General features: G+C 44.4%; 1 protein-coding gene across 1 annotated transcript in view; it reads left to right on the top strand.

Annotated features, from left to right (window-relative positions):
* The window catches only part of hcfc2 (host cell factor C2), a gene marked incomplete at its 5' end in the record, with an annotated part of 77,633 nt that overhangs the window by 5,403 nt on the left and 49,323 nt on the right, over positions 1 to 22,907 (top strand). Inside the window, 3 exons of the mRNA XM_083653328.1 lie at positions 4,259 to 4,419; positions 7,239 to 7,441; positions 14,976 to 15,060. Coding sequence (XP_083509454.1) covers positions 4,259 to 4,419; positions 7,239 to 7,441; positions 14,976 to 15,060 — 449 coding nt within the window. The remainder of the gene's footprint in view (positions 1 to 4,258; positions 4,420 to 7,238; positions 7,442 to 14,975; positions 15,061 to 22,907) is intronic.

The following is a 22,907-nucleotide window of genomic DNA, read 5'->3' as shown; positions in this document are numbered from 1 at the left end:
CACACAAAAAAAAAATATATTTATTTTTTTATTTTTTCAATAAACGAATTTCGAATTTCAATAATAAAAGTCGACCTTGATAATAACAACGATTATTCGAAAATTCGAAATTCGATGCCCATCCCTAGTTTTCAAACGTTTTGTGGCCAAGGCACACCAAATGGCAAGCCAAAATCTCAAGGCACACCTGTATTCATAGCAGGTTGCACCTGCAGTTGCAGTGTTGCACCTGCAACACTGAGTGGTGCACGCTCTACTTTTGCTTGTGTTACACCTGTAACATATGAACCTGTATTCATATGTCCATGCAAAATAGTCTGTAAATGCTTTTTATTTACGTAACAAAATAATTCAAGAATGCATTTGAAACTTGGTAAAATTACATTAAAGCAGGGTTGGGAGGGGGTCGCTGTGCTCCCATCAGCAAACAAGAGACTCCATGCAGGGAAAACGGTGAAAGTGCCAAAGTGAAAGTAAAACAGCGTCCCAGGTGGGAATCGAACCTAGGACCTTCTAGCTGTGAGGCGACAGCGCTTACCACTGCACCACCGTGCTCCCTGAGACTCAAATCTTTCCACCTATGCCATTGGCTGCTAGAATGTAAGCAACAATTAAAAAATGTCGTTACAAAGTGACAATAATATAGTTTGGATGGAGATCTTGTGAAACTGATGGTCAAGAGTCTCATTAGTGATGAGTCGACTACAGCTGAATAACATTGAGCTGATATCGTCCTTCATGTTCCTGACACAACACAGATGGACACATTTTTGTATCACAATATGTCAAATTCTAATATATGGTCCCACCCAGGGATTACGTTAGCCGGCATCACGTGCAGTGAGCCGGCAGATTGAAACGTCAATGGCCACAGTGGCCGGTTGGAAATATGCCAAATAAATGAATTAATTAACAGCATATTAAATAGCCTAATCTTGTGTGACCTAAATGCAATCATTAATAGCATATAGAGAGCCCCAGGGATGACGTATTCTTGTAGTCGGAACGCGGAAGTCCCGGACTTCCTGGTTCTTCACTGTTTCTGCCTATGGGATTTTTGAATGGGTTTTTGCCGCGATGCTTCAAATAAGGTATCTGGGCAACGCAAGCTTAATCAAACGCGAACCAGAGTTCAGTCGGATAATCTTCACACATGAGGACCACTTTCATGAGTTTTGAAGCATAAATGCGAGCTCTAGCCTAAACTAATCCAGAACTACACACAGTGTCGCATAGGCTTCCCCGTCACGTCACCACTCAACCTGGAGTGTTGTTGATGTGTGCGCTGCTGTGCACTGATTACCCCGGGCTGAACCAGGTGAGCGAAAGAGAATTTCCGTGTTCGTCCTTTGAAGTGATGACATTATTGACGTATAATATCCCCGTCGACTCAACAGTGTAGTCTCATTTAGCCGTTTGCTAGCTAGCCGCCCTTTTAACGGCACGTAAACGCTTAAAAACTCATAAAAGTGGTCCTCATGTATGAAGATTATCCTACTGAACACTGGTTCGCGTTTGATTAAGCTTGCATTGCCCAGAGACCTTAATAGAAGCATCGCGCCAAAAACCAATTCAAAAATCCCATAGGCGAAAACAGTGAAGAACCAGGAAGTGTTAGCATCGATGTTTTCAGGACTCGTTCCTGGGGCTCCCTATTAACACTTTCAGTGCCACGGCCCTTGGGCAAAAGGTTGCTTGCTGTGCCACATAGGCCGCAATGCATTTTAAAACAGTCATATAATTTCTTTAATAATTACTATGTAAACACTGAACACGCACAAATAACGATGAGACTCTCTTCTATCACCTGCAAAAAAAAGTTTATTGATCCCATTTTCCGTTCTTTAGTTATGAGCCGGAGAAGATAGCTTGATTGAACGAAAAACAGAGCTTTTTTTCTACGAGCTGAGATAATGAGCCTTTTGTGAAATTAAACATTTCAAGCACATCACTGACTCTGAAGCTAATTTTCTGATGTAGTCACACCTCAAAAATAATTTCCTTCAATAAAACAGTGAAGGCAAGGGAATTTTGTTTGGAAGAATAATATTTTTAGCTGAAACCAGCAGCGCTGGCGCCTGCATGCGCTGCTGGTTGCAGCTTCTTGCTGATCTTTTGCTGCTGGTGGGCATCGGATATTCTGGCTTGCGTTTGCCAACCCTGTCCTGCTGTCTGGGTCTGTGTTGTGTACTTGGCTCTGCGTGCCCACCTCCCCCCCTCCTCCTCCCCCCCCCCCCGTTGTGGGAGGAGTGTCTCTCTGCTCTGCTGTTTTCTCTGCCTGTGCTCAGCACTGAAAAAGTCCGCTAGATCCTGCTTTTTTACAGCCGCGTGTACCAGCTCCCATGCTTCGAGTTGAGAATAATAACAAATCCACGGCTGATCATGTGTTGCAGCGGACACGGAGGCTGTTGCAGCGGACACCGAGGTGCTCAATTGTGATAGCAGATTGGCTGCTGCAGGGGCACAGCTAAACGTTGCTTCAATGAAGCCGCTGCATACGGACGGATGCGATGCGATTTCCTTCCCCCCAATGACTTCTTCTGTGTGTTTCACTCCACGTTCTCTCATCTGGAGAGCGCTGTCGCCACCTAAGGGTTCTGTAAAATAGGTTAGACACATTCAATACCTCTGAATATTGTAAGAGGCGATGTAAGAGGCATAGATCGACACCCCCCCGTCAAAAAAAAAAATTCGAGTTATTGGCACTCTACGGTAAATTGCTAATGACGCCATATGGCGTCGCTGGCACTGAATGTGTTAAAGGCTATCCTAATATTTAGAGCTGGGTATTGGTTCAAATTTCAAGGATCGATTCGTTTCCGATTCACAAGGTTGCGAATCGATTAATCCCGATTCGATTAATTTCAATATCGATTTGGTTAGTGATACCAAAACGTGTTTTTTGAGCTATAACCTGTATTACATGACTGTCCAGTTATGTAACACAGGGGTTCCCAACCTTTTTTGCACCAAGTAGATACATGGGGGGAAAAAGTTGCAGACCTGTTGTCAATTTTAATGGTTTTAGTTACACATATATTTACTCACCGGGTGGTGACAAAGGCTAAATAACAGCCTTTTCATCTGTCAATAAAGACACTTTCACAATTATGCACAGTGATTTGATTTCAGCCTATATAATTTCTAAAAGTAGATATTAATGATCAAACATTTCCATTCATGTAGCCTACAGTATTTATGTTTTTGTTTCAACTACAAACATAAATAAACGTCAACTTGAAACTATGTTTCAACTACCACACAGCATAATATTTTAGCCTGTTTATTAAAAAAAAAAAATAATCGATCTCTGGACATATGAATCCATATCAAAGGATTAAAATAAAAATTGATTAAAAATCAGAGAATTGATTTTTTGAACCCAGCCCTACTAATATTGTGTGACCTATAAAGATAGGCTATGTTGGCAGGCCCACCGCAGAGTCAAGCAGATTAGACTACCGATTCACAAATGAGCAGACGCAGATAATTAATTAGAATTGCAACAGCGCTGATAATACAGTACAAGGGCCAAGTAACCCGCAGTTCTGCACAGCTTAGTGGCAACTAAACAAATGGCTCTCCTGTATAGGCTACCAAACGTGATTCTGGAATGAAATACAGTTGGGCAACAACAAGCGTGAGCGATTGATTGATTGATTGATTCGCCCAATGTAGGCTGTCAATGTAGTGGAGGTAAAAGCGCTCGTATGATATGAGGAGATTAATCAAAATGTTTACCACAAATAAAGCCAAATGGGAGCTGAGAGCGAGTGCAGGAGAGCTGACGCAGGTGCCAGGTGTGGAGTGGGAGAGATGAAGGTGTGTAGCATAGGCCTATATAGTGGACATTCATGTTGTGCGCTGTCTGCACTGACACTGTTGCAGTTATTACTTTTAGCTACGTTTCTTCATCAAGGCAATGTCCAGGTGAGATAATGCAGATAGATACTGTAGCTACAATAGTAGTAGAAGTAGTAGTAAGTATGTTGTTGTCTGTGTTTCAATAACAAAAGCGTCCTTACCGAGAATGACATGCATGTCTGTTGAATGCCGACCAATTACATTTTCTTGCTGCAAATTCGGCCTCTGGAACACTGGAATAAAGATCGACTATAGAGGCTATAAAGAATAGACTACAGAGAAATAAATGGATTCAAAACATTTATTTAGGAAACAATTATTTTACAACACCCTTTTTTTTTAATAGTCCTTTTTTAATAATTCATATAATATATGTGTGGTCCTCTGTCCTCAGGCGAGCCGCTGGCTGTGGAAGAAGCTGAAGCCACGGTCTCCCAGGTCGGCTCCGCCCCCCGTCCCACGCATCGGACACAGCTTCACGCTCGCCGGAAACAAGTGCTTCCTGTTCGGAGGCCTGGCCAATGACAGCGAAGATCCCAACGGCAACACACCACGGTGCTCCACGCACGCGCACGCACACACACACACACGCACACGCACACACACGCACACGCACACAGGCCATATGAAATCCATTAGTCACATGTCAGTCCATGGATTGGCAGGAAAGTGCTTTTGTCTGAAAAACCAAAAATGAACAAACATTCTACAGCTTAACGAGTTAATGTGATGATTTTCATTCAAACACATTCGTTTGGTTATTCTAGTAAACTGACACAAAACGTTTCATCTTGTTGAAAAGGTTAAAGGTCACTCATTGACACAGGTAGCAAAATGTTAATTCCTGGCTTTGAATTGGAATTTGATATTTGTTTTTCCAATATATCCGATAGAACATAAATGCACAAATAAGATTGGAAAATGTAGTTAAGAGAAAAGTTCTGAGAGTACTTACTTACCTAAAAGTTTATCTAGCTGCTTTTCATCAGCTCCGGTGTCTTTTTTCAGTTGTTTCCAATGGGGGGAGAGCGTATGCAGGCGCACACGGACGTCTAGACAAAGTGCGCTGCGCCCAGCGTCTATTTTCACAGCGCTCCGGCGTTTTTGTGCGCCCGACTCCCAGCGCTTCCAGCTGAAAATATTTTAACTTTTCAGAAAGACGCTGGTGTCGGGTGCTGCTTTTCTGGCAACTTAATCATGGAGAAACTATCGCAACAGAGACAGAAAGGCACAATTGTGGGAGCAGATTGGCTAGACACTTGATATTTCTGGTGAGTGTCGAGCTAAATCACTGTATGCGTGTTGTTTGCTAATGTTAGCTGTCAGCTATCAAGCTACTACCGCACTGAACTAACGTTAGTTTCAGACTGCTTCCTTGTATAATGTGCGCTGAGATCAGCGCTTCCCAGCGCACTTCCAGCGGTTAACGGTCGGAAAAAGACGCTAGATGGACACACGGCCTTATGTTGCATAGTTGATTTCTCTATTGTTGACAAAGTGTGTTACTGTAAGTCGCTTTGGATAAAAGCGTCTGCCAAATGACGTAATGTGATGTAAAAACTAGCCAGTGTTTTGAGGCACATTAGAATAAGCCTATAGTAATGATCCCCTGCCGAGGACAGAGAGAGATGGAGAGAGCTTGTCGACAGATCGTCTGTGTTGCTCCAACAACCCTCCGGGGTTCAAGGTTCAAGGTTCAAGTTTATTTGTCTCCCTTGGGAGAAATTTGTCTTGGAGACAGAGATTCGAGCTGCGTACAGACATTTAACACAGATACATCAGATACAAAAACATAGGACATAATTGCATAGTTGCAACGTGAAATTGCATACACCCTTGTGTATTACCTTAGTAAGGAGGGGTTATGGGATAGGTGAAATGACAAATGTTAAACGACCAGATTAAAATGTACTATTTATAGCCCAATGCATTTCCCTGGCTGGTTGATGCAACATTTATTCACGTTCCCCCATGTGGTGTGGTTCAGCGGATGACAATGTGTATAGCCAATGCGTCATCAGGGCCTGGTGAGACACATTGTATGTATTGTATGTATGCTCTCTGTGTGTCTGTCTGCCTGCAATTGGATCTGCCTCTGAATTTGCACATATCATGTCTGTCATTTGGCGGTGCAGCAACAATCCATCTCTCGTTCTGAAGCTGTTTCTCTGAACTGGCATGTGTTGTACGGTAAAGAGTAACGTTAATTGATACTTTTCAATCGTCAATTAGACCACTTCATGTCTGAATCTCTGGAACACAGTAAAAACTCAATTGTTTTGCGCGTTTCATCTTCAGTGCACGCGTCGCGTAGGCAGCACAATGAACGTGCAGGCAGGCAGGGAGAGAGAGAAACCGAATGAGCCAGTGAAGAAGAAAAAGTAATGTTTTACTATCGACCATAATGATTAACGCACTAATGCACCCGTACCTGAGGATCGGAGGGAAACAACAACACATCAGGCACTCGTCCCACTGATGCGACCCCGTACAATTTTTACTTGCATTTGCGCCGCCCACCCACAAAAGTTGCACGTGTTAAAGGGTACGTGCAACTTTTTTTTTTTTTTTTTTTTTTTTTTCATTTAATTGATAGTAGGTAGGGATGCACAATATATCGGGGATCATATTGGTATCAGCCGATGTTAGTAATTTTTTACTATATCGTGTCGGTCCGATGAGCCAAATGGCAGTAATGTTAATATGTGTCTCTGTAGTCAGCTGTGTAATGCAGTAGGGATGGGCATCGAATTTTGAATTTTCGAATAATCGTTGTTATTATCAAGGTCGACTTTTATTATTGAAAGTCGAAATTCGGGGGGGAAAAAACAAAAAACTTTTTTTTTTTTTTTTTTTTTTGTGTGAGTGAAATGTTGCATTGTCTCCCCTGATTCTAAGTATAGTCGAATCGCTTGGGTGGAGCAAGTAAAACAATTTTTATAAGCATTTTAAGCAAGGTTTATGGAAAAATGAATGGCGGATGAAATCCCATGAAGAGGGAGAGGGGGTGACTTTGGCACCCCTTTGGCACTCAGACCTGAGCCTACTAAATATTTAATGAACCACTCATGATTGTCAAAACTGTTTTTTATTTTCGAAAATGTCAATGTCATGTAACATGTTCTTTACTTCAGTGGTGCAATGCTTGTTTGAGCTAAAAATCCACAGCAGAAGCTTTTTCTATTAATTAATAAAGCTTTAGACTTAGAATCAGGGGAGACAATGCAACATTTCACTCACCAAAAACAACAAAAAAAAAACATTTCCCCCCCCCCCCGAATTTCGATTAAAAGTCGACTTTGGCCAGCGAATTTCGAATAGTGTTTTTGCTAGAAATGCCCATCCCTATAATGCAGTGCGTGTCTCTCTGTCAGGTACCTGGGGGACCTGTACGAGCTGGAGCTGCAGGCTGTGTCGGGGGTGAGAGGCTGGAGTGTGCCGGAGACGAGGGGTGGCGGCCCGTCGGCGCGGGAGTCCCATAGCGCCGTGGTGTATGGAGGCCCCGCCTCCCCCAGGCTCTACGTGTTCGGGGGGATGCAGGGGCAGCGTCTGGACGACCTGTGGAGGCTGGACCTCGGTACGCCCACAGGGTTTTTCCTGGCTCAGAATGGGCCTTTGGGGGGGGGGGGGGGGTGATTATGTTTTTGACTTTTGGGTTAGTGAGTAGTCAGGGTCATCCTCAACACAAATATACTGTATCATAGGGCTGGGCGATAAAACGATGTCGAAAATTTTCACGAAAAAAACGGCCACGATAACGATGATAAATTTATGAGCTGTAATTTCGATAAAATATTTTCAGTGTTGCGTTCAAAACCCCTCAGAAACATGACCGCAGCTTAGCACTACAGACAGTAGTTCTGGTTATGGGTAGCGGTAGCTGGCTGTCATGAATGGTATCAAATTAGCATCTACATCGCGTTAGCTAACGCTAACGTTAGCTTACGCGCTAACATTAATATCTTCATACTTGACAATCTTGCTAACGTTATGCTATCTGTTAGATAGACCATCTATAGCAGCTATCCGAATAACATTACACATCTATGGTTTAAACAGTCTTTGCTTCCTTTATCAAACCAACAGCAGCTAACTATAGCTGCATAATCAACACCTAGCCTTGGACCAAGACGTTCATTGCACTAAAACAACATAATGTAATACACACAACAGAATAAGCACACCAAAGACCAGTGGTATAAGGGAAAACAAGTAACAAGCATAGAACAATTATAATAAGCTGAAAATGCAAATGGATCAAGTTACATTAAAAAGCCATTAGTGAATAATATGGATAAACAGATGACTAAATAAAGGGTTATCATTTAATGACAACAATAGCCAATGAGCTGCATTGAGCCTCTCTCATGAGAATACTTTGAATTGAATTCAACTTAATTGTAACCGGTCAGAGATTAATAGAGTCGTATCGAATACATTCTATATCGCTCTGCATTGAATTTTAATTGTGCCCCTAAAATTCTTCAAGTGCTTTTTATGTGCAATTAGTATTATTAATAAATTTATATCGTGATATATATCGACATCGATCGATATAAGAAAACATATCGTGATAAAAAAAATTGCCATATCGCCCAGGCCTACTGTATCAGTCATTGTCAGAACTTATGGAGCAATGTGTTTTCACAGCACCCCAAGTTTTAGAAAGGAAGCCGCCTAATATCACACTGAATTGTCAGGGATTCAAAGGCAAATTTGAAGGTACAAATGTGGGACTTTGAAATTCTCTAAAATGACACATTAAAAATTATTGATTTTGAGTTAATATGCAGAGAGGATTTTCCTGACCTCCAATATACCAGGCCTTTGGGGGGTGCCAACAATCCTCTATGCAGGAAAAACCCTGGCCTTCCACCTGCCTCACAGGAGAGCCATCTGCAGTGACCTGAATCACCTGCCTCACAGGAGAGCCATCTGCACTGACCTGAATCAGGGTGTCTGGCTGTCTGCACTAGGGATGTCCAATATATATTGATTTTTTTTTGCAGATATGTGGTATGCTGATATCTTCCAACTCTTGGCTCGTTGCCGATACTGATATATGCATCCCCCCACACACACACACACTTCCTGTTTTGGAATGAACACATTATTATGCCTACACTCATGGTGATGGCCCACTGGCAGATGCAGACCGAAATACAATGCTTTTCAAAATGGACATATTCACTGGGCAAAATAAGAAAACGACTTCAAACATGCATATAGCATTTAGTCAAGCGTTAAGCATTTGTTTAAAGTGTAATTTTATGGGCCTGTCATATCGGCAGAAATGTTCGTTTCAGCCTGATGTGATGTGATATGTCATTTTATCAGCCAATGAAGTACCGATATCATCACGCATCCTGAGTCTGCAGGTCTCGGAAAGCCCAATTCATTTAAAGCCACACCAGGTGGCTTCATTCATTGACAGCCAGAGGTCACTGTTTACAAACCTTTGAACTTCAACTCCCGACAGCGGATTTCCCGCTCACGTTTCAGTATGTGGGTTCATGCAGGTGTCACTGGCCATACTGATGGACCATTCGATTTATACAGGGAGCTGGGGGTTTCACGGTTCAAACGTCAGGAACGCCCCATGTGACGTCACCTGCCCTCTGATTTTCTCCGCCCAATTTGGGGGAGGCTCAGCCGATGGCAGCTCTGACCTTCAACAGTAGTTAATGTTGTAGTAAATACTGTTTATTAGCACTTCCGTCTTATTTGTGTCTCATTAAATCGGTTATACACACAGTACTGTCTAATAGGGATGGGCAACGAATTGAGAATTTTCGAATAATCGTTTTTATTATCAAGATCGACTTTTATTATTTGAAAGTCGATTTTTTTTTAATATATATATATTATTTATCATTTTTATTTTTACCCGCGCCTGTCTCTTTAACACGTTCACTGCCAACGACGAGTTGAGTCGTCAAACACAATCCAGCGGTTCACTGCCAACGACGAGTTGAGTCGTCAAAAAAATTGATTTTTTTTTTTGACGGTGGGACGTTGATCTAACCCTTTTACGTCTCCTACACCAGAATTGGAGGTATTGAATGTGTATAATCTATTTTACCGACCCACTGAGTGGCGACATGTCTCTCCACAGTAGAAAGAGGCGACCCAAAACTGGAGGGAAAAGCGCGAGGAAGCCGTTCTCATACTGTAAAATTGATGGCGAAAACGCTTTCACTTTCGCGCTGATGCACAGCGGTGGCAACGGTGGGGGGTTCCAAGAATAGATTGGATGCACACTTTGAAACACGCAGCATAAATATGACCAGAATCGCATCAAAGCTCTCAACCAAAACTCCACGAAACGAGCGAGTCCACCCAGACTTCCTCAAACAGCGGCCGCGCAAACAGGCAGCAGCAACTTCGTTGTGACACGCCCGCTGGAGAGCCAGGGAGGCAGGAGGAGAACACACACGGAGGGAGGAGTTGGAAGCAGAGGGGGGTTTCCTGCTGTTATGGAGGAAATTACTGTTCAAAACTATTGTTTAGATGTCTGACTCTTACTGATGCCAAAAATGAATGGTTAAAGTGACTGTTCTATCGAACAGTGGGGCGGCTTTAGCTCAGGAGGTAGAGCGGGTCGGCCAATGACGCAAGGGTTGGCGGTTCGATCCCCGCTCCCTCCCAGCTGCCGTCGCTGTGTCCTTGGGCAAGACACTTAACCCTCCTTGCTCCCGATGGTGTGTAGGCACCCTGCGCGGCAGCCTGCCGCCATTGGTGTATGAATGGGTGAATGTAGACTATCTACTCATTGTAAAGCGCTTTGGATAAAAGCGCTATATAAATGCAGACCATTTACCATTTACCATTCACAAAAAGCCGTTTATCTCTGAATAATTTTTCTGACGCTGAAACCATGCTGTATTCAACTGCTAATGCTTACATAACTACTAACTCTACAAACTAACTCTTTTAGACAGAGAAAGCACACATTCTATTAGTTCTTTTGAGATATTGTGTGTTCACAAAATCTTAGCAGAAAAGAATCCTCGGGTCTTGAAAGATGAGCCAGAATCCTCAAAAAAACCCTCTGGCAGAAGCTAACTACAGTAAAAAAAAAACGTCTGGCAGTGAATGTGTTAAGAAACGTCCATGTGACGTTGCCGTAGGAGCTGTGCACCAGAGCTGCGCAGTGCGCGCTGGAACAGAACGGCTCTAGGCTCAGCTGACAGCAGTGCAGCACCCAGTAGCTCTAGAAATGCTATAAATGTAGTAGAAATGGTCTTAAACTGCCTATATTACAGCAACACTCAACCACAAGGAAAAGGTTTCAAGGCTTCTTACTGCATGAAGAAAAGCTGATATTCTGTCTACTGTTCCCTGAGCCACCTCGGCGCTACGCTAATGCTAACATTGCTAATGGCTAACGTAGGACTGGCTGCCTAATGACAATAAGAGTGCCAAAGCAAAGGCTGCAGCTCTGGTCCCGTTCAGTGAAGCCGCTGCATGTTAGATCGCCGCTCTGGCGGTTGAATCCAGTATTAGGTCACAAGGCCCGCCTCCCCATGTTAGTGGATGGGAAAATCACAACCGAAATAATCACAGTATACGTCAGATACATTTTTTCCAAAGGTGGTTTGTATAATTTTAGATAGTCATTATCATGCTGATGCCTGTGCAAGTGGTCATTTTTCTGATCAGTTTGTTTTTAACACATTCACTGCCAGCCGTTTTTTTTTTTACTGTAGGTAGCTTCTGCCAGAGGGTTTTTTTGAGGATTCTGGCTCATTTTACAAGAGCCGAGGATTATTTTCTGCTTGGACTTTGTGAACACAAAGTTCACAAAAGTACTAATAGAATGTGTGCTTTCTCTGTCTAAAAGAGTTAGTTTGTAGAGTTAGTAGTTATGTAGATATTAGCCGTTGAGTACAGCATGGTTTCAGCGTCTGAGACTGAAAGCTGAGATAATCTCAGTTTTGTGAAATTCAATCAAACAGGCAGAACAGTCACTTTAACCATTTATTTTTGGCATCAGTGAGAGATCAGACATCTAAACAATATAGTTCTGAACGCCCTCTCCTTCAAACTCCTCCCTCCGTGGGCGTGTCTGGTGGCTTTCAGCAGCGTTTGTCACAAGCGAGTTTCTACTGCCTGTCTGAGCAGTGAGCAGCCTCCCTCCCTGGCGGCCCCCTCGTCGGCGAGTGTGGATGGGGCTCACTCGTTTCTTGGGTTTGAGAGCTTTGATGAAGCTTTGTGCGATTCTAGGCTTTATGCTGCGTGTTTCAACGTGTGTTTTCCACCCAGTCTATTTTTGGAACCCCCCACCGTTGTGCGCCCGTGTGCACCAGCGTGAAAGCGTTTTCGCCTACAGTATGAGAATGAGGCTCGTTCGTTTCTGGGTTTTCGGTTGAGCTCAGCTGGAATGAAGCTGCGTGCGATTCTGCGCTTTCTGCTGGTGTTTCAAAGTGTGTTTCACCCATAATCTATTATGCAAATTTGCAATCCCCCACCGCCAGCTCCCAGCGCGATAATGCGCGAAAGCGTTTTCGCCAATCCATTTTACAGTATGAGAGAATGGTTTCCTCGCGCGTTCCCCTGCAGTTTTGGCTGGCTTTTTCTAGTCTGGAGAGCACTGTCGCCACTTAGTGGGTCGGTGGAATGGGTTGTACACGTTCGGTGGCTCCAATATTTTTTATAGGAGACGTGGGGGGCATTGATCCACGTCCCACCGTCAATTGTTTTTTTTTTTTTTAAGACGAGATATCTCGTCAATGGCAGTGAACGTGTTAAGTAGTTATTTGACATATAAAAAGGGATAAAAATGGATGATTGACAGCTGTGGCAGCCAGTCTCAAGCCGTCATTGGCTGGACAGGCTCTGCACATTATAGATCTATCGTCATAGACAAGACACACGGCTTCATCTGTTATCTAACGCTGCCTGTGGGTGGCTCACGCACTGCCGGGCTAACGTTATAGGTTTGGCTGCCCTACCCACACTGTACCGGGGGGGTACAACAACGTAGCTTCACGGTTAGATTCGTTAAACCAACATTTGCTCCAAAAGGAATTAAATCATAAAGTTAATCAAAATGCCACGGAAACATTAGGCTAATCAACACAGAGATCTGATATGTTTTCCCATGTGAGAGGCTGAGAGCAGCCCTGCTGAAGGCTCCTCTTCCGGGCCGTCACCCCGGAGGTCTGACTTGTCTGGCTGATACAGCTTCAATCTCCGACAACCAAAATCAGATTTTCGTACAGGCGTCATTTTGATAAACTGATCTCATAGTGGAAATCTTCCTGGTTACTTTTGGCGAGACAAAAAATATTACAACTTAAAGTGCCATATTTACAGAGCTAGACTGTATACAAATACACAACGCACTGTGCGCATTCTAGAAACAGCAGCTCTACATAAGAAAGTTCAGAGGGGCGGGGAGCTCTCAGAGGTTCTAACTCAACGGAGCTACTGTGCAGACTCTGGTTCACTGATCTGAGAAGATGTTGGCTTCAATAGACGATACAGGCAGGAGATTTAGCTCAGAGTGCCAAAGTCATCCTGTCCATGGGATTTCATCCGCCATTAATTTTTCCTTAGACCTTGCATAAAATGCTTATAAAATACTTTACTTAGTCAAACCAAGTGATTCAACTATACTTAGGGGAGACCATGTCTAATTTAACACGTTCACTGCCGTTGACGAGATATCTCGTCTTAAAAAAAAACCGGTTGACTGCCGTTGACGAGATATCTCGTCTTAATTTTTTTTTTTTTTTTTTTGACGGTGGGACGTGGATCAATGCCCCCCACGTCTCCTATAAAAATATTGGAGCCACCGAACGTGTACAACCCATTCCACCGACCCACTAAGTGGCGACAGTGCTCTCCAGACTAGAAAAAGCCAAGCCAAAACTGCAGGGGAACGCGCGAGGAAACCATTCTCATACTGTAAAATGGATTGGCGAAAACGCTTTCGCTTTCGCGCATTATCGCGCTGGGAGCTGGCGGTGGGGGATTGCAAATTTGCATAATAGATTATGCGTGCAACACACTTTGAAACACCGGCAGAAAGCCCCTCAATCGCACGCAGCTTCATTGCAGCTGAGCTCACAACCGAAACGACTCATGCAGACTCGCCCAAAGAGCAGCCGCCAGCAGCCAGGCAGCACAGACAGGCAGAGCCTCGCTTGTGACAAACGCTGCAAAGCCATCAGAGACACACCCACGGAGGGAGGAGTTTGAAGGAGAGGGGGGTTTCCTGCTGCTATGGAGGAAATTACTGTTCAAAACTATTGTTTAGATGTCTGACGTCTTACGCCAAAAATAAATGGTTAAAGTGACTGTTCTATCGAATTTCACAAAAAGCCATTTATCTCAGAATAAATTTTCAGACGCTGAAACCATGCTGTATTCTACTGCTAATGCCTACATAACTACTAACTCTACAAACTAACTCTTTTAGAAAGAGAAAGCACACATTCTATTAGTTCTTTTGAGATCATTTGTGTTCACAAAATCTTAGCAGAAAAGAATCCTCGGCTCTTGAAAGATGAACCAGAATCCTCAAAAAAAAACCTTGGCAGAACCTACCTACAGTATTGAAAAAACGGCTGGCAGTGAATGTGTTAACTTGCAAAAATAAAAATAAAATGGGTGGGCCTTTGGCCCAGCAAATTTCGACGAGTGTTTTTGCTAGAAATGCCCATCCTACTGTCTAACTTTATCTGTGGGCATATTGCTACAGTGTTTGGATGTGCAAAATACAGCAGAATGTGTTATCAACGGTCTACAAATCAAAATAAAGGAACAAAGCCAACAAAAGCTGCTTATTTTGATGGACAAAACCTGTGAAGCATAAAAAGAAATGGGAATAGGAAAAGTTAGTTCCACTAGGAACAATTAGTTAATAAGGTAAATGAAGTTCAGCTGTGTTTAGTAAAGCAGACATGATGCAGATGTGAGCTACTAACTCTGTTCTGGATTAATCTAAAAATAAATCTGTTATTACATGGTGAATAAATAGGACATCTAAGGACTTTATTTAAGACATTAAAATGTTTAATGGCTTACATTTTATATCTGGTTTCTCTGTAAATTGCAAATGCACAGTAATGTTGTCAATGTTTCCTCATCATACTCTCTCTCAGACACGATGGTGTGGTCCACGCCTGAAACCAGGGGCCCTCCTCCGTTACCCAGAAGCCTTCACACTGCCAGCGTCATTGGAAACAAGTAAGGGCTGCCTCGGTATCAGCGTTGTCTCCGTGTTAAAGTGGACAGGTGACAGCACGTGCCATAACACCCGCTGTCCCTCTGTGTGCACGTGCCATAACACCCGCTGTCCCTCTGTGTGCACGGGCCATAACACCTGCTGTCCCTCTGTTTGCACGTGCCATAACACCTGCTGTCCCTCTGTGTGCACGGGCCATAACACCTGCTGTCCCTCTGTGTGCACGGGCCATAACACCTGCTGTCCCTCTGTGTGCACGGGCCATAACACCTGCTGTCCCTCTGTTTGCACGTGCCATAACACCTGCTGTCCCTCTGTTTGCACGTGCCATAACACCTGCTGTCCCTCTGTTTGCACGTGCCATAACACCTGCTGTCCCTCTGTGTGCACGGGCCATAACACCTGCTGTCCCTCTGTGTGCACGGGCCATAACACCTGCTGTCCCTCTGTGTGCACGGGCCATAACACCTGCTGTCCCTCTGTTTGCACGTGCCATAACACCTGCTGTCCCTCTGTTTGCACGTGCCATAACACCTGCTGTCCCTCTGTGTGCACGGGCCATAACACCTGCTGTCCCTCTGTGTGCACGGGCCATAACACCCGCTGTCCCTCTGTGTGCACGGGCCATAACACCTGCTGTCCCTCTGTGTGCACGTGCCATAACACCTGCTGTCCCTCTGTTTGCACGGGCCATAACACCTGCTGTGCCTCTGTGTGCACGGGCCATAACACCCGCTGTCCCTCTGTTTGCACGGGCCATAACACCTGCTGTGCCTCTGTTTGCACGGGCCATAAGTTCAAGTTCAAGTTCAAGTTCAGCTTTATTGTCATTAAAGCAATACACAAGGTACGGCAGAAACGAAATGACGATTGCATCTAGCCCACAAATAGTGCAATTTCAAGAGAAATACTGACAAACCGACAATAAAGGTAAGTTAAAAATAAAGTGCTTTTTAAGGAAATTATTGCACATGCTAAAGTGCTTTTTAAAAACAGCATAAATAAATAAAAATTGCTTACTCTAATTTAAAAACTAAATTAAAAACAAACATTAAAAAGTACCAACGATGGTAGAGAAGGTCATACTAAAGTCTCTGTTTACCAACTATGGTAGTTAGGGCTGTGAATCTTCACTGGCCTCCCGATTCGATTCGATTACGATTCATCTGTCAACGATTCGATTCGATTAAACGATGCATCACGATGCATCGCGATGCATCTTAAATCGATGCATCACTTTTTCCGCAATACATGATTTATTTTTTCTCACTTTCTTTTTTCTCACTGTGTGGCTACTTTTAAAATAAAAGTGCATTTGGAATTGCATTGTATTATGATCCATAATTAAAATAAACAACTGCATGTACTTACATTCTATTTTATTTGATTATTAAAAAAAAAAAAAAAAAAAAATCTTTTTTTTTTAATAATCGATTTTTGATATTTGTTAATCGATGCAGAATCGTGCACGTCCGCATCGCGATGCATCGTATAATCGATTATTTTTGACACCCCTAATGGGTAGTGTGTGAGGGATCAAAGAGTCCAAGTCCGAGTGTGTGTGTGTGTGTGTGTGTGTGTTTGAGTGAAGGAGGGAGGGGGGGGGGGGGGGGGGGTGTCACAGGGAGTTAAGGAGCCTGATGGCGTATGGGAAAAAGCTCTTGCAGAACCGGGCTGATCTGCTCCGGATGCTGTGGTATCTCTTGCCAGAGGGCAGGAGGGTGAACAGACTGTTGAGGGGGTGGGTGGGGTCTTTGGTGATGTTCAGGGCTTTGGATATGCAGCGTTTGTGTGCTGTCTCCTGGATGGTTGGGAGAGAGGTCCCGATGATTCTCTCCGCTGATCTCACCACCCTCTACAGAGATTTCAGGTCCATGGCGTTGCTGTTTCCATACCAGAGGGAAACGCAGTTGGTTAAGATGCTCTCGATGGTCCCTCTGTAGAAGGAGGTGAGGAGGGGGGGGGGAGAAGTGGGCTCGCTTCATTCGACGCAGGAAGTGCAGGCGTTGGTTAGCCTGCTTTGCCAGTAATGAGGAGTTGTGTGACCAGGACAGGTCCTCCGTGATGTGCACTCCCAGGAATTTGATGTTTTTGACTGTCTCTACTAGGGCTGTCAATCTCCCTCTATAATCAAATTCGAATTTCAGTGCTTTATACATTTTAATATTCAAATTATATTCGAATATTTTAATTAATTTTTAATTGAATTTAAAAAAATATATATATTTTTTTTTGGTCTGAGTGAATTGTTGTCTTCTCTTATGTTATGTTCTGATTCTAAATATAGCTGAATCTTTGGGTTTGACCAAGTAAAACTTTTTCTAAGCATTTTACCAAATGTAGATGGAAAAGTGAATGGTGGATGAATATTCAAAATAATATTAGGCTTATCACAAATAGTCCAGCAATGATGTTTATTTAAGAAAACATGTTCCTTGTACAATGTACATACCGTACATTCATTGCATTAGAAAATAGGTCAGATAACCAGAGCTTAGTTAATATTCATCAGTGATGTATTGGTGCTGTCTGAAATGCTAAAATAAAATAATTGATAATAAAAAAAGACACAGCCTTTGTTTGAGCTCCTTATCAATAAACAAATAAGTAAACTTTGCCAAAACAACAATGAGCCATGAACAAAAAAAAATCAGTCACGTATTGCACTTAACACATTGAGTGCCAAGGACGTCTGTGCACGTCCTAAAAAAAAGTAACGAGGAGTGCCAAGGACGTCTGTGGACGTCCTAAAATCATAATTCATATTATTCCATAATTCTGCTGTTTAAGGTCGTACCTAGCCAGTGAGCATGAATCCCTTCAAGGGATCACACGGCGCCACCTTAAACATCGTCACGGAAGCTGCGCCACCCACCTCAGATCCTTTACTTTGTGCAGGAGAAAGCAGGGAAAGACGTGATCAAAGAGGAAACCGATGCATGCTTCAGCCAGAGCCGTACAGATTGCTCTGTCTGCAGCGGAGAGTGGGCTCGGCTGCATCCGCGCTCACAACTGAGCTCTTATGCTTCTATCTATCTCCACACGATTTCCTGCCAGAAAGCCAGCATCCGAAGCCGAACGGCCAAGCCTTTTCGTTCAGTCGCGTTTGCCAGCGCGCATCATTTCCTTGATGCGCGCTGGGATCCGTCCGGGGCAAAAACGGAGTAGAGAAAACAAACTCTGTGCGTGTGGGAGGAGCCCGCAGCTCAGAGGTGGAGAGGAGGGGGGGGGGGCACGCAGGCTGCACAGAAACCACACCACGCCACCACATCAGAAAACACCAGCCAGAGTCAGTGAATGTGCTCGAAATTAGAGTGCAAAAGGTATTCATAAAAGTGACTATATCTTGGAAAGTAAAAAAAAACGACAGAAAACCCTTGAAAGTGCACTTTTTTCAGAGGGTGTCATTTCATAATGGAACTGTCTAGAAACAAAATTTCTTCTTTGGAAGAAGCAGGAGTGTTCAATGTTTCATTAAAGTCCAGCCCCGTCAATATAGCCATAATAGAAAAGATTCTATAGCTGTTTTCAACTGAATGGAAGTGAATCTGGCACAGGCTGCAGACAATTTTACTGAAGCGCTGTGGCACTCAATGTGTTAAGAGCTACAGGTTTACATTCAGTATAGCAGCTTCAACAGTCAACTTCAGTTAACAATGAATGAACATACATTTTAAGAGCTACAGGTAGGTTTACATCAGTATAGCAGCTTCAACAGTCAACTTCAGTTAACACTCTTTTCTTCAAGTATGTTGTCAGAACTTGTCACTGTTCTAGTGTTCTAAAAAAAATAAAAAAATAAAAAAAAAATAAAAAAAAATATTCGTTTTTAAAAAATAATAATAATCGAATTTCGTTCATAATTATTAAATTCGAATAATATTCGAATATCAAAATTTGTTTCAACAGCCCTAGTCTCTACTGTGGAGCCGTTGATGATGAGTGGAAGGTGGTTGTGCTGGTTTTTTCTGAAGTCGATGATGATCTCCTTTGTTTTCTCGACATTCAGCAGCAGGCTGTTGGTGTTACACCAGTCCACCAGGTGTTTCACCTCCTCCCTGTAGTCCTGCTCCCTGTCATCTTTGATGAGACCCACCACTGTCGTGTCATCCGCGTACTTTATGATGTCATTTGAGCTGGATTTGGCACGGCAGTCGTGGGTTAGCAGGGTGAACAGAATGTCACTCAGGACACAGCCCTGGGGGGAGCCGGTGCTCAGTGAGATGGTGTTGGAGGAGTTGTCTCCGACTCGCACAGACTGGGGTCTGTTTGAGAGGAAGTCCAAAATCCAGTTACAGAGGGGAGTGTTCAGGCCGAGTGTGCTGAGTTTATTTACCAAGTGCTGGGGAATGATTGTGTTGAACGCTGAGCTGAAATCCACGAACAACAGGCGTGCATAGGTGTTTTTTGCCTCCAGGTGTTCGAGGCTTAGATGGGCTACACAAGCCACAGCGTCCTCAGCAGAGCGGTTGGGGCGGTAGGCGAACTGAAATGGGTCCAGAGTGGGGGGGAGTTTTGAGGTGATGTGCTTTCTGACAAGCCTCTCGAAGCACTTCATCATGATGGGGGTGAGTGCCACGGGGCGATAGAAGCACTTCATCATGATGGGGGTGAGTGCCACGGGGCGATAGTCATTGAGACACGAGATTGTGGGCTTTTTTGGAACAGGAATGATGGAAGCGGTTTTGAAACACACTGGGACAACAGCCTGGCTCAGAGAGGTGTTAAAAATGTCTGTGAGGACATGTGCTAGATGGTCAGCACATTCTCTGAGCACACAACCAGGTATGTTGTCCGGGCCTGCGGCTTTCCGGGAGTTGATTCTCCTCAGGGTCCTCCGGACGTCAGCCGTGTCTAGGCTGAGTGCCTGTTCGTTATGAAGGGGGGTGGCTTTTCTTGCAGGGGTGTTGTTGAGTGAGTCAAAACGGCCGAAAAAAGCGTTGAGTTCATTGAGGAAGGTGATGTCGTTGTTGTTGCATGGGAGGGGGGTGGGCTTATAGTCTGTGATGGTTTGGATCCCTTGCCACATGCGCCTGGTGTCACGAGAGTGGTGGAAGTGACTCTGGACTTTCTGCCCATAGGCGCGCTTTGCCACACGGATGGATTTATTCAGGTTGGCTCTTGCTGATCTGAGGGCCAGCGGGTCACCTGATTTGAAGGCTGCGTCTCGAGCCTTCAGCATGGCGCGCACATCGGAGGTCAGCCAGGGTTTTTGGTTGGCGCGGATGGTAATGTTTTTAAAACAAGACCAGGAGACCTGGTTATGCCAGACCCAGAAGGAACAAATTCCTAGTAGGCAACACACCTACAGTACAAACCACTTTATAAGTTAAAAGTATAAATCATTTTAGGCATTTTGTGTGTGTGTAGCATTTTGTGTATAGGGGTATTTGGTTGTAGATTTGTGTATAGGCTAGACCAGCAAACCTTCCAGTCTGATTACATTCACCTGTCCCTTGTCAGTCAGTGCACAGAATATGGGCAGAAGGGCTTTTCCTCCCCAGCCATTCAGGAACGCTTCAGATTTCAACCACCAGGGGCAACAGAGTAGGTCTGGTTTTGAGACCAACACACCTACAACAAACCACTTTATAAGTTAAAAGTATAAATCATTTTAGGCCGTATTAACATTTTGTTGGAATTAAATGGGAATACAGCACGGTGGGGGTGTATAGGGGTATTTGGTTGTAGATTTGTGTATAGGCTAGACCAGCAAACCTTCCAGTCTGATTACATTCACCTGTCCCTTGTTGATTAGACCCTCATTGATTTTACTTGCTCACCTGACCTGCCCAACGCAGCTTCCCAATGCAATTTGAGTGGCTAAAACATTTTCAACTCATGAATGTTACAAGTGTGTTGTGGGTTTATGGTTGTGTAAATATGATCAATTGCTGTCATACTATTGATTGCCATCTCATTAATCAGTTGGCTGTAGGTGATATTTATACAAATTACCTTCAGGTGTTGTGGGCCCTCTATTGCCCTCTAATGTACTGTAGTTAATGACCACATTTAAACATGTCTTTATTTTAACTATTCCATAAATAAATAAGTATGATCTAATATGATCTAATGGCCAATAATGAACCAAACTAGGCACCACAATTACAGCAAGTACAGATCCTGTACAGTTACACGGCACATGTTTAAACCAGTTGAATTAAAGGTAATTCAATGTTTGTTAGTGTGTCCCCATTCACTGCTGGTTCAAATGGTAGCAAGTCCAGACCTGCTCTGTTGCCCCTGGTGGTTGAAATCTGAAGCGTTCCTGAATGGCTGGGGAGGAAAAGAGGGACAGACCGACAGACCGACCGACCGACAGACAAAGCCTCCTGTAGGCCGACCCCCTGGGTCTGGCAAACAATTTTTTTTTTTTTTTTGGGGTGGGTGGGGTAGGTCGACCCCCCCTCCCAACCCGGGATGGGGGCCACCGAGGCCGGGACGAACCTCTGCATGATAGAGCGAAAAACTTTTTTTTTTTTTTTTGTGGGTGGGGGGGGGGGGGGGGGGGGGGTAGGTCGACCCCCCCTCCCAACCCAGGATGGGGGCCACCAAGGCCGGGACCAACCTCTATGCATGATAGAGCGGAGAAAAAAAAAGTTAAAAAAAATTATTTTTTTGGGTGGGGGGGGTAGGTCGACCCCCCCTCCCAACCCGGGATGGGGGCCACCGAGGCCGGGACGAACCTCTGCATGATAGAGCGAAAAACTTTTTTTTTTTTTTTTTTTGGGTGGGGGGGGGGTAGGTCGACCCCCCTCCCAACCCGGGAGGGGGCCACCGAGGCCGGGCATACCTCTGCGCCATGACGGGGGTCCGTCCTGGAGCACCACACGAAAAATGGAAAAAAATTGAAAAAAGCTCCATAAAGGAGGCTCTCATCCCGCTCAATCTATCCGCCAATAGTGCATCCCAGCCTGGATGACTCTTGAGCCCTTTTCCCACATGCGCTTTGTACCGCAAAATGACCGGTACGTGGTCTAATGCCTGCATGTGAGAAAGGCGCCGTGCCGGTATAAGCGCGACCCCGTCGTCCCCGACATTTCACCAGTCTCTAGCCAGTCAGAAGAGCGGTATGCTCTTAAGGAGACGCAAGTGGAAACGGGTCCAGTCATTTTCCGCGACAGCGGTCCTTCAATCATGGGCGAGGAGTAGCCTACACACGTTGCTTAATGTTCCAGCGGGCATAATCTAATCATTCGCGCACATTAAAGCAAACTGGCGAAATGATCTTGTGATAGCCTAATAAGAGCAGTATGTCAGCTTGCTGATTTCCGAAGGCAACCCCGGACACATCAAACGCAGCCAGTCTGTAAAAAGTGCTTCAACGCAGGTGAACGGATAAACATCGAACCAGCAACTATTTCTCTCAGACACGGATCCCAACTTCTTCAAAGTGCATCATCTAATCATTCGCGCACATCAAAGCAAATTACTTCCAGATTTCGCTTGTGCATTTTGCTTTCTCTACATACATACAAGCGTTGAGCAGCTTGCAAGCCTTTCTCGCTGTGTCTGTCCTGTGTGGCTGCTGCTCTCGAGCAGAGAGGGGAGGGGGTAAATCGGCTGTGTTTATTACGCTGGCGGCTTGACGCTGCTCTTAAGTCAAACGAGTGTGATTTATTGTGTGACAACTGACAAGCGAAGTTATTTCGAGTTTTGCCGACCCCCCAAATAAGCTCCCCCCTCCCCCCCCCCCCCCCCCCAACATACTGGCAAATTCGCTGATAGATTCCCACATGCGCGAGCCGAAGTGTGAAGGGAAATGTCCGATATTGACTTACAGGTAATTTTCCGGTACGCATGTGGGAAAACGGCTTTGCACAGTCCCCCTGTGTACCTCCAGGGA

This window comes from Poromitra crassiceps (assembly GCF_964638095.1).
Source record: "Poromitra crassiceps genome assembly, chromosome: 2".
NCBI lineage: Eukaryota > Metazoa > Chordata > Actinopteri > Beryciformes > Melamphaidae > Poromitra > Poromitra crassiceps.
This window is presented reverse-complemented; position numbering and strand designations above follow the sequence as displayed.